Raw genomic sequence first — 12,458 nt, 5'->3', positions numbered from 1 at the left:
TGTTGGCGTGAAACAAGGCGATGAGAGACCGCTTTTATTTCTTATCGAAACGAGATCCCGGCTCTAACCAGAGGCTTGTTTTAAAGACAGGACCATCGATAGGTTGCTGATTGAGGCAGAATTCCAGCCTCGACAGAAGTCACACGACCAGGAACACAGAGCAGTAACATTGGGGGGAAATAGTCCTCCTCCTGCAGTAGATAAAGAGTCTTTGTACACAGAACACTGAAACAGACAACGTATTACCGTTTAGTATGTGGCATTTAAAGATGATTAATTCATTAATTACCATGAATGCCAGTTCTGGAGACAGGCAAACAGGTTTCCTCTGAAGTGCTGTAAACCACTGCCCTAAAAGGTCCCAGGGCTAGAGTTTCTGATCTTTTGATTTAGTGCTACATTTACTGCTCAGTAAAGAGCCCCGTGGCGCAGAGTGGTAAGTACTGCAGTCCAAGCTCTGCTCACGACCTGAGTTTGATCCCAACGGAAGTCGGTTTCAGGTAGCCGGGTCAAGGTAAACTCAGCCTTCCATTTTTCCGAGGTTGGTAAAATGAGTACCCAGCCTGCTGAGGGTAAAGGGAAGATGACTGGGGAAGGCACTGGCAAACCACCCCATAAACAAAGTCTGCCTAGGAAATGTCAGGATGTGACGTCACCCGATGGGTCAGGAAAGACCCAGTGCTTGCACAGGGGACCTTTACCTTTTTAAAAGAATTTCCCGCCCTGACCTGGATGGCCCAGGTCAGCCCGATCTGTTCAGATATCAGAAGATAAGCAGGGTCGGCCTTGGTTAGTACTTGGATGTGAGACCAGCAACGAAGACGAGGGTCGCTACGCAGAGGCAGACAATGGCAAACAACCTCTGTTCGTCTCTTGCCTTGAAAACCGTACAGGGTCGCCATGAATTGGCTGCGATTTGACGGCACTTTCCACCACCAAAGAATTTCCCAGCCTTAGGATGGAAAGAGTGGGTCATAACGCACACAGCTCCCTAGGCAATATCTTCCTTGGGCTGTGTCCTGCCAATAATGGAAAACGGACTAGTGCGAACAACAAGCCCTCTCTTGATCCGGTCCTGAATTACTTGGGTATGCGTAAGGCATGTTTGAACTACAGCCAAATCACACTTCAAAAACTAGGAAAAACTAGGAACTAGGAAAGGCATTCTCATTTTTAAAAACAAAGTGTGGCACTTTTGAAATTTAGCCTTGAGCATAGCTTTAAAAAAACCCTACCCTTAAATCTTACATAATGATGATCAGTTCAAAGATAAACATTAAGGAGCAACTCGTTGGATTTGATCCCTTCCCCCCACCATCACCCATGCATCAACGAGCACACCCCAGCTCAACTATACTGTCGGGGTTTCATCAGACCTCTGACAATAGAGCTCTGTGTGAAAACATGGTGAAAAGGAAGATATTGGCAAATGTCCAGGGCCGGTTCTCCATCTAAGCTACCCAGATGATGGCTTGGGGCTGCCTATGGAGAAGGGCTCTGATCCTCCGCTCATGCCCTGCCATAGCAGCATGGGAGGTGGTCGGCATTTGCCTCCTAGGCCTGCTAAGCTTTGGAGCTGGCTGGCGGTACCATGGGCTCAGGCGGAGACATATAATTTTGCCTGGGGAATTGAAAGACCTTGAACCAGCTCTGAAAGGGGTGTCGTTTTCAAGCCCCCTGGGTGGGTGAATTGTCAACAGAGGTGGTAAGGAGGCCCAGACTATCAGTCAAACAGCCTGGGGGGGCAGATTTCTTCCCCTTGCAATTGTGTGCATACTCTACACTTCCTTCCTGGGCCTAGCTCTTAGGGCCATTTCACACATTAGGCCTTTAAATGCAATTTCTGAAGGCCAACAACTGCATTTGCCCAACACATTTCAGTACTGCCACCAGGGAGCTCGAACTGGCTCAGCCTCCCACCGTATAGTTTATAGAGATTAAATCCATATTTGCGCAGTGTGGACACGGCCCTCGGTTACTTCTAATTCCCTTCTCCCCAGTTGCTACTTCCTCTTTCAACTCCTCCGGGAGGAGAAGCTGCACACCAACTTTACTTTAAAATGAAGTAACTTTGCAAAGCCGGCAAAAGAATGGTTAGAATTCCGGGCCAGGACTGTTTGAAGAAGCAGAATGCTAGAAAAGGACAATGCTTTAAAAGGCACAGATCCAGAAACATTTTCTTCTAATGGTCCTCTGTGGATGATGTGCTACATTCAAGTCCAGTAGCACCTTAGAGGCCAACAAGATTTCAGGGTGTAAGCTTATACCCCGAAAATCAAATGACAGTGAGCTTTGACTCTCAAATGCTCATACCCCAGAAATCTTGTTGGTCTGTCGGCAGCTGCTGGACTCAAATCTTGATGTTCTACTGCAGACCAACATAGCTACCCCTCTGAAACTATCTCTGTGAATGACCCATCGCTCTCACACACCACTGTTTTTGCCAACAGCCATTTCCTATGGTCCGTTTAACAGATTCAAGGCGAAAACCGAGTTGGGTGTCCTTACCTGGTGACGGAGCAACTGCCAGCAGCATCTCTACCTGAGCTGGGCTGGCATGGGCAGCGGAAAGACACAACCTCACAGCGAGAGCCAGGGACTGTCATCCAGGACAGCACGTTATGTTGATTTCCCTGTTCTCTTGCAGATTGCTATACTGGGGCTAGGACACGTCACTTTAATGCACGAGCAAGGGAGAGGGGTGGAGTTTGGCTTATAGAAGGCTTTTGCAAATAAGCCAAGGGTGTGTGTGTGTGTGTGTGTGTGTGTTTGTTTGTGTGTGTGTGTGTGTGTGTGGCAATCGCAAGTTTATGACAGAGGGAACTATGCTCTGCCATGTGGCTGGTGCTTTGCACAGGTTATACAGAAGACAGATCCTGGCGCTGCCCCTAAGTTACGCAAGAAGAGAAGCTCGTGATCTTACGGCTACTCGGTGTGTTATTGTTTCCACTGGTCAGGGCACACGAAGCGTGCGCACACAAAGGATTGCCAGAGAAGCGAAGTCTGCAGACTGCGACATTCACCGACAAGTTTCAGAGGGCAGCCATGTTGGTCTGTGATAGAACAACTAAAAAGTCCAGTTGCACGTTAGAGACCCACAAGATTTCCAGGATCTACGCTTTCGAGAGTCAAGGGACGAAGGGAGCTTTGACCGTCAAAAGCTCCCACCCCAAAAACCTTGTTGGTCTGTCAGGTGGCACTGGACTCGAATCTAGCTCTGGGTTTCTCATAGTCATTGCAACGATCACGGCTCACAAAAGGCTGTCTGTGAAATCGAGCTATGTACTCCTGGATGGGAAACGTCTCTAAATCAGATTACATTCCCATGCTAGGGAACACTAGCAGCATTCTTAGACGGAAAGTATGGGAATGCTCCACGGACTGACCACCGCCGCCTATACAGAAAAGATGAAGATCAGGCATGCTTACTCTGTTTCACTCCCCTGCCACATAGAGAACCAAGAGCCAAAAAATGGCGGTTTTACAGCCAAAATCACAAGGCTTTAGCGAGGCTCAGAAAATGTGTTTCCTTCTTACAGAGATGCGTAGGCAACATTATCGGGCACAAGTTTGCAAAAGTTGCAGGGGATCCTGGAGCTAAGAGGGGGCAGACAGTCGCTCCTTTGTTTGGGGGGGGGTATCAAGGCATCTTAGTCCTCTTAAACTGTCTTTACCTCTGTGTTCATGGCATCGACTTGTGACTGATGCAATGGAACTCGGAGTGAAAGCCTGCGAAACCCGTGCCAACAATAACATTCTTTTGTTTGAGCCTGGAGAATGAAACCCGATCCCCGAAGCGCAGCCTCAGAAGTGAGCAACCTCGGAAGGTGAGGCCTGGCCGACAGTGTTCTTCACGCATGTTCTTCGCCTGACCTAAATAGGAAGAATGTCAACAAATCCAAGAGAAAATACACAGGAAAAGAGGAGGAGGAGAGGGGGTGAAAATAATCATCAATGCATTCTACTTGGTCCACAACTAAGTCTCAAAACCTGTTTCTCTAGTTGTATCTTTTGTGGCTGCGTAGCCCTCTTCCCAACCAATCTTCCTTGACACAAGAAAAGCCATTTTTCTCATCTTCACCACACTGGCCCACTAAAGCTGGGTTAACAATATTTTAAACCACCATCAAAGTACAAATGCATGGGACGCGTCAAGGGGATTGCCACAACCATACGGGTGCCTTCTCGCAAAACTGGGCGTTATTGCTAATAGCACTGCAAAAGGTCCACAGGAGCAGGCAACAGAATTAATGGATAAAAATACTGGATTTATAAATATATACCTTGATTTTATTTTGAATATTAAATAAGGGTTTTTTTTAAATTACAAGCAGTCTTGAATCACAATATGCATGATCAATGTACAGTAGAAATATTACAATTATTTTTAAATGTACACAATTTTAAAGACAATTCAACCTGAAATTTTCCTTAACTACGATATTGCCATAAACCTCATACCGGTATTAAATTCCAATAGGAAAACCTCTCCCTTGTGGTTGTTACGTAAATTTCCTCATTTACAAATAAGAGTAAAACCTTGTATATACACATACAACGGTACTATTTACCATTAGGTTACACCTTACCACTGTGCAAGATCAGACAATCTTAATAAATGGAACTAGATGTCTTAAATTCATTCAAGTTTCATTTGGAAAATAAAAAACAGGCTGGTGGCATTGAGAACTTAGCATATTTCTATGCTCGGTCTTAACTTCTCTATAATTTCCCCTTTAGCGAAGATTTGATCCCCCCCCCCAAAAAAGGATTTTTTTTCAACTTAAAGCTGAAGTTAATTTATTTTGTACACTCCATTCTTATTTTTAAGGCTATTTCTTATAAGGCTATTATTTTTCCAATCCTACATTCCAACCCAAATAGCCATTTCCCCACCGACGACATTTTAGACCGTTAATCGTTTTCTCTCCCGAAACGTCCTTACTGCTCTTCGTTCTTTCTCTCTTTAAAATGAAAATCAAAACAAAACTGCATCTGTGAATCACAATCTAAAATACTGATTTCTTCTTCTTTTTTTAAATCTCCAATGGCTCTCATTAGTGCTCCCACAAGGAATAAAAGAGAATCTGTCCATTTCTCGGGCTGTGGCGGCTTTCCGCTTCTCGCTGAAACTATATAAAAAAGGGCTCAGAAAACGTTTCGGCAAGTTAAAAAAAATCCGTGTTGGCTTCTCGTTACAGAACGTCAACGCCTTGCTTCACCCAGCTCTCTTTTAAAAAGCAGTGAACCTCCATCTTCCTTGCCTGATCCTAAGGATCTCTCAGCTTCCAAGCGCCAAACAGGGGCAGGTTAAAACATCCTCCTGTGCCAAGCACATCAGTTCTGCTCTGCTTGCTCAAAGACCCCACCCCTTCTCTGCTGGGGAACTGAGGCAGCGGTGGGCTGCTGTTCCTGGCTCTGGGGGTCCAAACTTAGCAGCATGATCTAATGCAAAGGGGCACACCTAACCCCCTCCTCCTTTTCCCAGGTACCCTCCCCGTCCCTGTGCCCTGCATGCGACAGCTGCACTATAAAAGACAACCTATGCTGCAGCACAACTCCTTGCACTGAATTTCTGCCTGTGGTGCAACTGTTAAAAGCAGAGAGAGAGAGAAGCCACAAGCCTAGCTTACGTCACGGCAGCAATGGAAGGGATGAGATTCCGTTAAGCTGACCCTGGGATTTGCACACCTGGAGCTGTGGCCTTGGTTAAAAACACAGCACACATGCACAAAGAGAGAACCCCCTTACCAACTACAGAATATTACCTGCTCAAACCCTCCTTTTCTTTCTTTTCACAGACATACACACACACAGAGCTGTGCGCGTGCCATCAGAGCAGATACAGTGCAAATGGACAGACCCGCCAGCATGTGAATCGCGTGATGAGATGCATCTCAATTCAGATTAAAAAAAAAAAAGGAGCTGAAAACTCGCCTTCAAGTAACCCCTAAAGAATCCGGATTTGTGAATTAAAGAGCTAGCGAAAACATACAAAGGTCTGGACTATGAATGGTTTGAGGGCTCATCTTTCCCTACCTGCCGGGGGAGGGGGCTCATCCACACTGTGGCAGGTGGCAAGCTGGAACCCATTCTCACCAGAAGGGCATCATCTCGCATGCTGGGCTTTCCAGGTGCTCCTTGGGACACCCAAGTCTCAAAAGACCGAGCTCAACTTTGAAATAAGGGCCAATTGCCCGTTAGAATCCACCACAATACGGGGGAGACTTGGGGGGTGGGGGGGAAACACCTCATGCCTGCTTAAGTCACACAAACCTTTGGCAAGAAGTATTATGTGTGCGCAACACTCCAGTGCCACTTTGTTACACCTTTCCACCAGCCATCTTCAAAGTCACGTTACATCAAAGCAGATGTTTGATCATCTTTTAGGGGGGCAACCAGGGTCTTGATATGATTTTGGGCCTGGGATAAAGGAACTGAAATTCCCTTCTGTGGCATGAGATATTCAGCACTGTTTTTTTTTTAAATTTGCGGGGGAGAGGAAATACCCATGCCTGGAAGAAATCCCAAAGTGCAGAAAGTACACACCTAAAAGTTTTCACAGCTTAACTCACCTCACCTAACCCCAGAAGAAAACTACATCTAAAATCACAACCTACAAAGTTCAGGACCTGCCCAACAACTCCACATGCTGTTTTGCAAGCTTTCTGTTCTCCGTTTTGTATTCTGCTCTTAATATTGATCACGTTGTGAACAAGCAGGGAGAGAGAGAGATAGACTGGCCTTCTGCGCAAGGCCTCAAAGCCGCTGAAAAGCTGAGCAAAGATTTCAAGAGGCCCGAAGCAAACAGAGAATTTACTGCCAGGGGCCTTTGCGCTTCCGAAAACAACCATGGCAGGAAAGGATGAACCAAGCGCATCATGTCCACGTATGCTGGCAAGCGAGGGCACATTTCACTCTGGAAGATGCCATTTTTACAGGGTCTGAGCTCCTTGTAGCTTAACATCACTACTTTTGGCAATTTGAATGCACTTGATTTCAGGCCTCGACATGGTCTCCGTAGGGGAAGTTGATGGGAAGAGGGCGGGGGTGGGGAGAATACATAATACAGTTAAAAACTTTTTATGCCTACCGACGGCCATGCCGGTCTCAGAAGCTCAGTTCGACCCAAAGCAAAAGGCTGTGCAAAGTCAGCTGGGTAGGTTTAAACAATCAAACAAACAAACAAAAACCGGGCCACAGTTTTAAAAATCTTTCACCTGTCAAAGCTGAGGATACACAACCAGTTTTGTAGCTCAAACGCTTTGTTTTCAAACATTTTACTGAGAGATGTACCTGCATATACATAGCGTGCCACCAAAGAGACTGTGCCGTGTGGACCCTTTCCTATTCCACCAAAAAAAGCAACGTGGCGCTTTACAAAAGGTCTTTTTTTAAAAAAGCATGATAGAAGAGCAGGGTTTAACAAACCAGGCACCGCCCACTAGCCCTTAAAGTTGCCTCTCACATCCTTAAGATAGCTGATTCGAAGAACGTTCTTCTGACCAGCAGCCACCGGGAAATCTCCTGGGCATGAGAAACCCTGGTGGCAACTGCTGTGAGCTGAACTGGTAAGGGAGAGAGACATTGAGATCCACTACTGAGCTTCTTGATCTCTCAAAGTCAGGTATTTGTCAAGGAGAAACAACCGCGAGCCAGTTCAACCCCCCCACTCCCAATTACGTGGCCTAAGTAGAAATGCTGATAGATCCCAGAAGACGGGAGAAGCGATACAAGGGGTTAGCTGGGTCAGGTGGAGTGAAGCCGACGCGCCTGAAAGGATCTCAGAGACCCAGACTTTTTTTGAAAAACACCATCGTGTTTTCTCCTTTTGCCAAGGACAACCATGGCCAACAAGCCAGCCACCAGACTGCAAAATGGGAATATATCGCAAAAAACAAAACAAAATCCAAGGACAGCAACCTGCCCCCAAAGAAAACAGTATCATCACATAAAAAGTCCAGAAAATTATATATATATAAAAAAAGGAGGACTCAAGCTCCGAACGTTCTGATGAGTGCGCAGCCCAGAAAAGGAACAGAACGGGGATCAAAGAGAGCTGGTTCAACGGGCCGAAGCAACCAAGAAGCAAAACGAATGGCTTTGTACAATACAGAAGGATCTGCGAAGGACTGCCGGTAGGGAATCTGTAGTGAAGTCATGGGTGGATTCTCAGAAATATGGCTTGCTATACAACGACGGTCAGTCACACATTTTGGGTGACAGCAGCCACCTGCTGCCGAACTATGTACAATTTTACACATTCATACAGATAATACATGGATATAAAAGGGTATGATACAATCCTATATATAAACCAGAACATAAACCATTTTACAGAATTCATTACAAATTTTTTTTCCCATGTAGAATACTTCAAGTACTGGGAGTGGACTGGGGTCAGGGGTCAGCACAGAGTATTTTTTTTTTAAGGAAATGCAAAATGCACCAGTGTCGAAAACAATACATGACAAGAATACCATACAACTTCGAAAGTTCAGGTCCTGACCCGCCTTCAGCGTTTGCCGAAGTTTGGCCACCGAGCGCCTGGCGGACCCCGATTCATTTTTGGATGCCCGCATTTTTAAAGTCAGCTATCGGGCTGCTGCCCGTCCCCCTAGATGTCCTCGCAGGCATGAGTGCGGGCATGCGGCTGTCTAGTCTCTCTCGCCATCTTCGCTACTTCCTGTGGAAAAGGAACAAAACAGTCAGACATGTAAACCGCTTGGACGTTTTACCTCCTGAAGGAGCCCCCAAGACTAAAGTTTTTTTTTCTTTGGGCCTACTTCTCAGGAAGGTTTTCTGTGCAAGTTCCATAGAAATGAGGAAAAGAAAGGGTTGCTCCTTGGGGGACGACAACTCCCATTTACCCTCTATAGCTGCATTCAGACATCAAAGTAAACCATGGTGTGACCAAATCCCAGTGTCAGTTGCGACATCTGGCAGCAGATGATCCAACAAGCCGGGGTCAAATCAGAATCTTGAATTAGGGCTTGTTAGCGATAGGCGTTTGCTGCCACGTCTGAATTCCCAAACCCTGGTTTGTTGAGCAGCACGGAGGCCCTGCAGTTACCTCATCCCAGTGGTATTGAGAAGATTCTAATTCTATCATTTAAAACACTAATTCTATCATTTAAAACACTGGTGTGGGGTAGTTGTAAATTTCCTGCATTGTGCAGGGGGTTGGACTAGATGACCCTGGTGGTCCCTTCCAACTCTATGATTCCATGATTCTCCCTGCTGAATGCAGACCAGGATTTCTTACTTCCAGTGCAATCCTAAACACAGTTCTGCCCCAGCAAGTCCACTGAAGCCAAGGGGACTAGAAGAGTGTAACTGGGCCAGCTTGCTGAAAATCCATGGTTTATTTAACAAACCATCTCATGATGCCTACATGCAGCCAAGGTAGATTGTGCTATAACAGGTTCCCGAAGGGTTGGACTCTTGGACTTATTTTTCCCTCCCTCAAAAAAGACCCTGATGTTTTTAAAGCACAATAACAAGTCTCCTATGACGAAACACACACACCCTCCTCCAAGGGACACACCTGGAAATCTCCCAGGCACAACTGTCCAAATCGCACACTTCAATGTCACTGTTCAGGACACGGAGAAAGCGATGCCTTATCTGAAACACTGGCCTTTCTTCATAAAAACCAAGCAAAGAATATTATCTAATCAGCACTTCTAATACAAGTGCAAACAACATCCCAAAATGAACGCCTGTACCCACACACCAAGGATCACGGCTGCTGCAGGCGCTCAAAACAGATCCATGTTCTATCATTAAAAAAAAAAAAAAAGGCTGCTGATGAACTTGCTTCCTTGGCACGCAGGCTTTGGGAATTCTTTCCGACAAACAGGGGCAGCTCAGAAGATTACAAAACGCCAAGATCGGTGTCACGAGGAAGACCGTTGATCCGTCTAGGCTCAACACGGCCTCCTCGGAACAACAGCAGCTCTTTGGTGTTTCCGGCAGAGAGACACCAGGAAGCAAAGACCTGCCTGGTTCCCACTCTGTAGTCCTTAGCAGTACCTTAATTCTATCGCACACACACACACACACCCCAACCTTGATTGGCCCACCTCTGTCAGGAAGAAGCAGTGCACTGAAATACATTGGGTAGATGTGAGCTGAACGGAGAGGGGAAATTCAAGGAAACCCATAAGAAAGAGAGAGAGAGAGAGACAGACAGACAGACAGAGAAAGAGATAACCAAATTGGACCACGGAAGCTCCAACAGTTGAGCTTCATCCACGCCACCACTTAAACATTTGGCAACAGCCCCAAGTTGAACTCAGGGTAATACTTCCCTCTTTACCTGTACGTAATTGTAAAAATTTCCTGCAATCCTGGGGCAAGGGACAAGCTACTGCTCAAAGAACAAAAATACTTGCCTCCCTGTTCGATATCGGAATCTGTAAGGTGAGTGAGAGAAAAGCTGGCGATGTTTGCCGGCGAGATGGAGAACCTCGAGTAAGGTAACGAACGCGACCAGTCTTGTTCGAGGCTTCGAGGCGGTGGGGAAAAGTACTTTGAAGTCTGAAGAGAAGGCTTGGGATTAATGAGAGTGTTTGCTGCCTTGGAGATGAAAGAGGGCTCTGGAGAAGAGAAGTCGTCGTCCCATTCAAAGCCTCCACCTAAAACACAGACATGAATATCTGAGCAAGATGAAGAAACGGAAAAGCCGCAACCTTCAAGGAACAGACCCCCAATGATTTTCAGAAGGGACGACCATCTCTGCTTTACGGTCAGAATCACAGGCAAAAGCAGCAGGCGCGGCTAGCAGGAATGGCCCTAGTGTTGTGTGCACAAAATGTAAGAGATACAACCTGGCGACTATATACAACTCAACATGCTAAACTTCTGTAGTTTGCCTTTGTTGAAAGCAGATTTTGGAATGCTTTTGTTAGCCACGTTGGCCAGAGAAAGAAGTGACTGGGAACAGTTGGGCAGGGAACAGGTCTAAAAGCTGTTTGTACCAAAGTAGAGAACTTGCTTCTGTACCAGAAGAAACCAATTGTGTCCAACGTGAAGATATCTTGAGTTGGCCTGTATCCTGCAGCCGCCCCCCCCCCCCATATTTTTCAGACTTTCTCCCCAACTAAGCAGAGAATGCCTGAAGGTTTCCAAACGTGTGTCACAACAGACATGCTTCAAACTATGGAATTCCTTCTTCAAGGAGACTGGCTCTATCCCCCTCGAGCACTGCCTTCTGCCAGTGGGTAAAGACTTCTCTCCTTTGTCCTACTTAGGCATTTATTTCTTTATATCCCGCTCTCCTCCCCAGTTGGGGCTTAGCAGAACATTGTTTTCCACTTCTCCAATTCTCTCACAACAATCCTGGGAGGTATGCTGAGAGTTTGTGATGGGCCCAAGCTCACCCATGGGAAAAGTGGGGATTCACATTTGGGTCTCCCGGCATCCTAGTCCGACATTCTATCAGCTACACCGTGTCCCTTGTGTATCGTTTTGAAAAGCTGGTTTTAATGTTTTTTTCATTGTTTGCCACTTCGAGGGCCCTAACTGGGCAGAAAGGCAGTGTACAAATGTATTTATTTATCTTTATTTTTAAAGAGCAAAACTCTGCGTTCACACAGGTTGTCGTGGGCTGCACCTTCTTGCTTAAGCATCAAGCTACTTTTAGCTTAAAAGTCAATGTTTACACTGAAAAGCAAATTTTATTTCCTGCAAAGCCTGAAGGAGGGAAGAAGACACTGCAGGCCACACCTGTTCTTTGTGCCTGGAGTGAGAACACACACAAGAAGCCCCTCTCTGTGAACACCTTTCTGCTAAACGTTAAAAAAAAACAAACAAGCATCATTTTGCAGAAGTACCTTCTTCGTCAGTCGAGCTTTCCGAATTAGTAAATTTATTCAAGTAACCGAGACCCGAAGGTGGCGCAGGAGAATCGCTGGGACCTGAGTGGTTGGATTCGGCAGCCCGGTTCCCAAGTTCTTTGGTTGGTGTTTCCTTGAAAACCCAGAAGAGACACCAATTGTCACATCTGTTACTGGGGACACGGGATGGCCCTCATAGCTTATGCTTTGGGGGAATCTGATCATAGATTTCATGCTCCTCAGCCCTTCTTGTCAAACGGGGCACAAGCTCAGCGCTTGTGGGAGAACTGCCTTTGTCACAGTTTCAGTGAAACACACCAGCTGACACCAAACCTGTGTATTTTAGGCACCTTCCCCTTAAAACCAGAAGCAGATTGTGGTCAGGGCAAAGTCCCCCATTTTCTACCTCTTGCACCAATCCAGAGCACCTCTGCATAATCTCTGTAACGATCGTGCCATTTGTAACTTTTACACCTCTGTGCCGCTGCCTCGTGCATCGAAACTACCAGCCCTTAGTCAACACCCCAGCCATGCCTTCCTCCTTATTGTAACTTAGTATTTGGGTTGTTGTTAATCAGTCTCTCAAGTTTTACATTCTGAAGTCAGGGGATTAAATAT

At 46.2% G+C, this 12,458-nt stretch overlaps 1 protein-coding gene across 1 annotated transcript in view; it reads right to left on the bottom strand.

Moving 5' to 3' along the window:
* Window positions 1-8,657: 8,657 nt before the first annotated feature.
* The window catches only part of LMTK2 (lemur tyrosine kinase 2), a gene marked incomplete at its 5' end in the record, with an annotated part of 38,963 nt that continues 35,162 nt past the window's right edge, over window positions 8,658-12,458 (bottom strand). Inside the window, 3 exons of the mRNA XM_056866336.1 lie at window positions 8,658-8,682; window positions 10,394-10,640; window positions 11,838-11,973. Of these exons, the coding sequence (XP_056722314.1) occupies window positions 8,658-8,682; window positions 10,394-10,640; window positions 11,838-11,973 (408 nt within the window). The remainder of the gene's footprint in view (window positions 8,683-10,393; window positions 10,641-11,837; window positions 11,974-12,458) is intronic.

Source organism: Euleptes europaea, chromosome 21, assembly GCF_029931775.1.
Source record: "Euleptes europaea isolate rEulEur1 chromosome 21, rEulEur1.hap1, whole genome shotgun sequence".
Classification (NCBI taxonomy): Eukaryota; Metazoa; Chordata; class Lepidosauria; order Squamata; family Sphaerodactylidae; genus Euleptes; species Euleptes europaea.
This window is presented reverse-complemented; position numbering and strand designations above follow the sequence as displayed.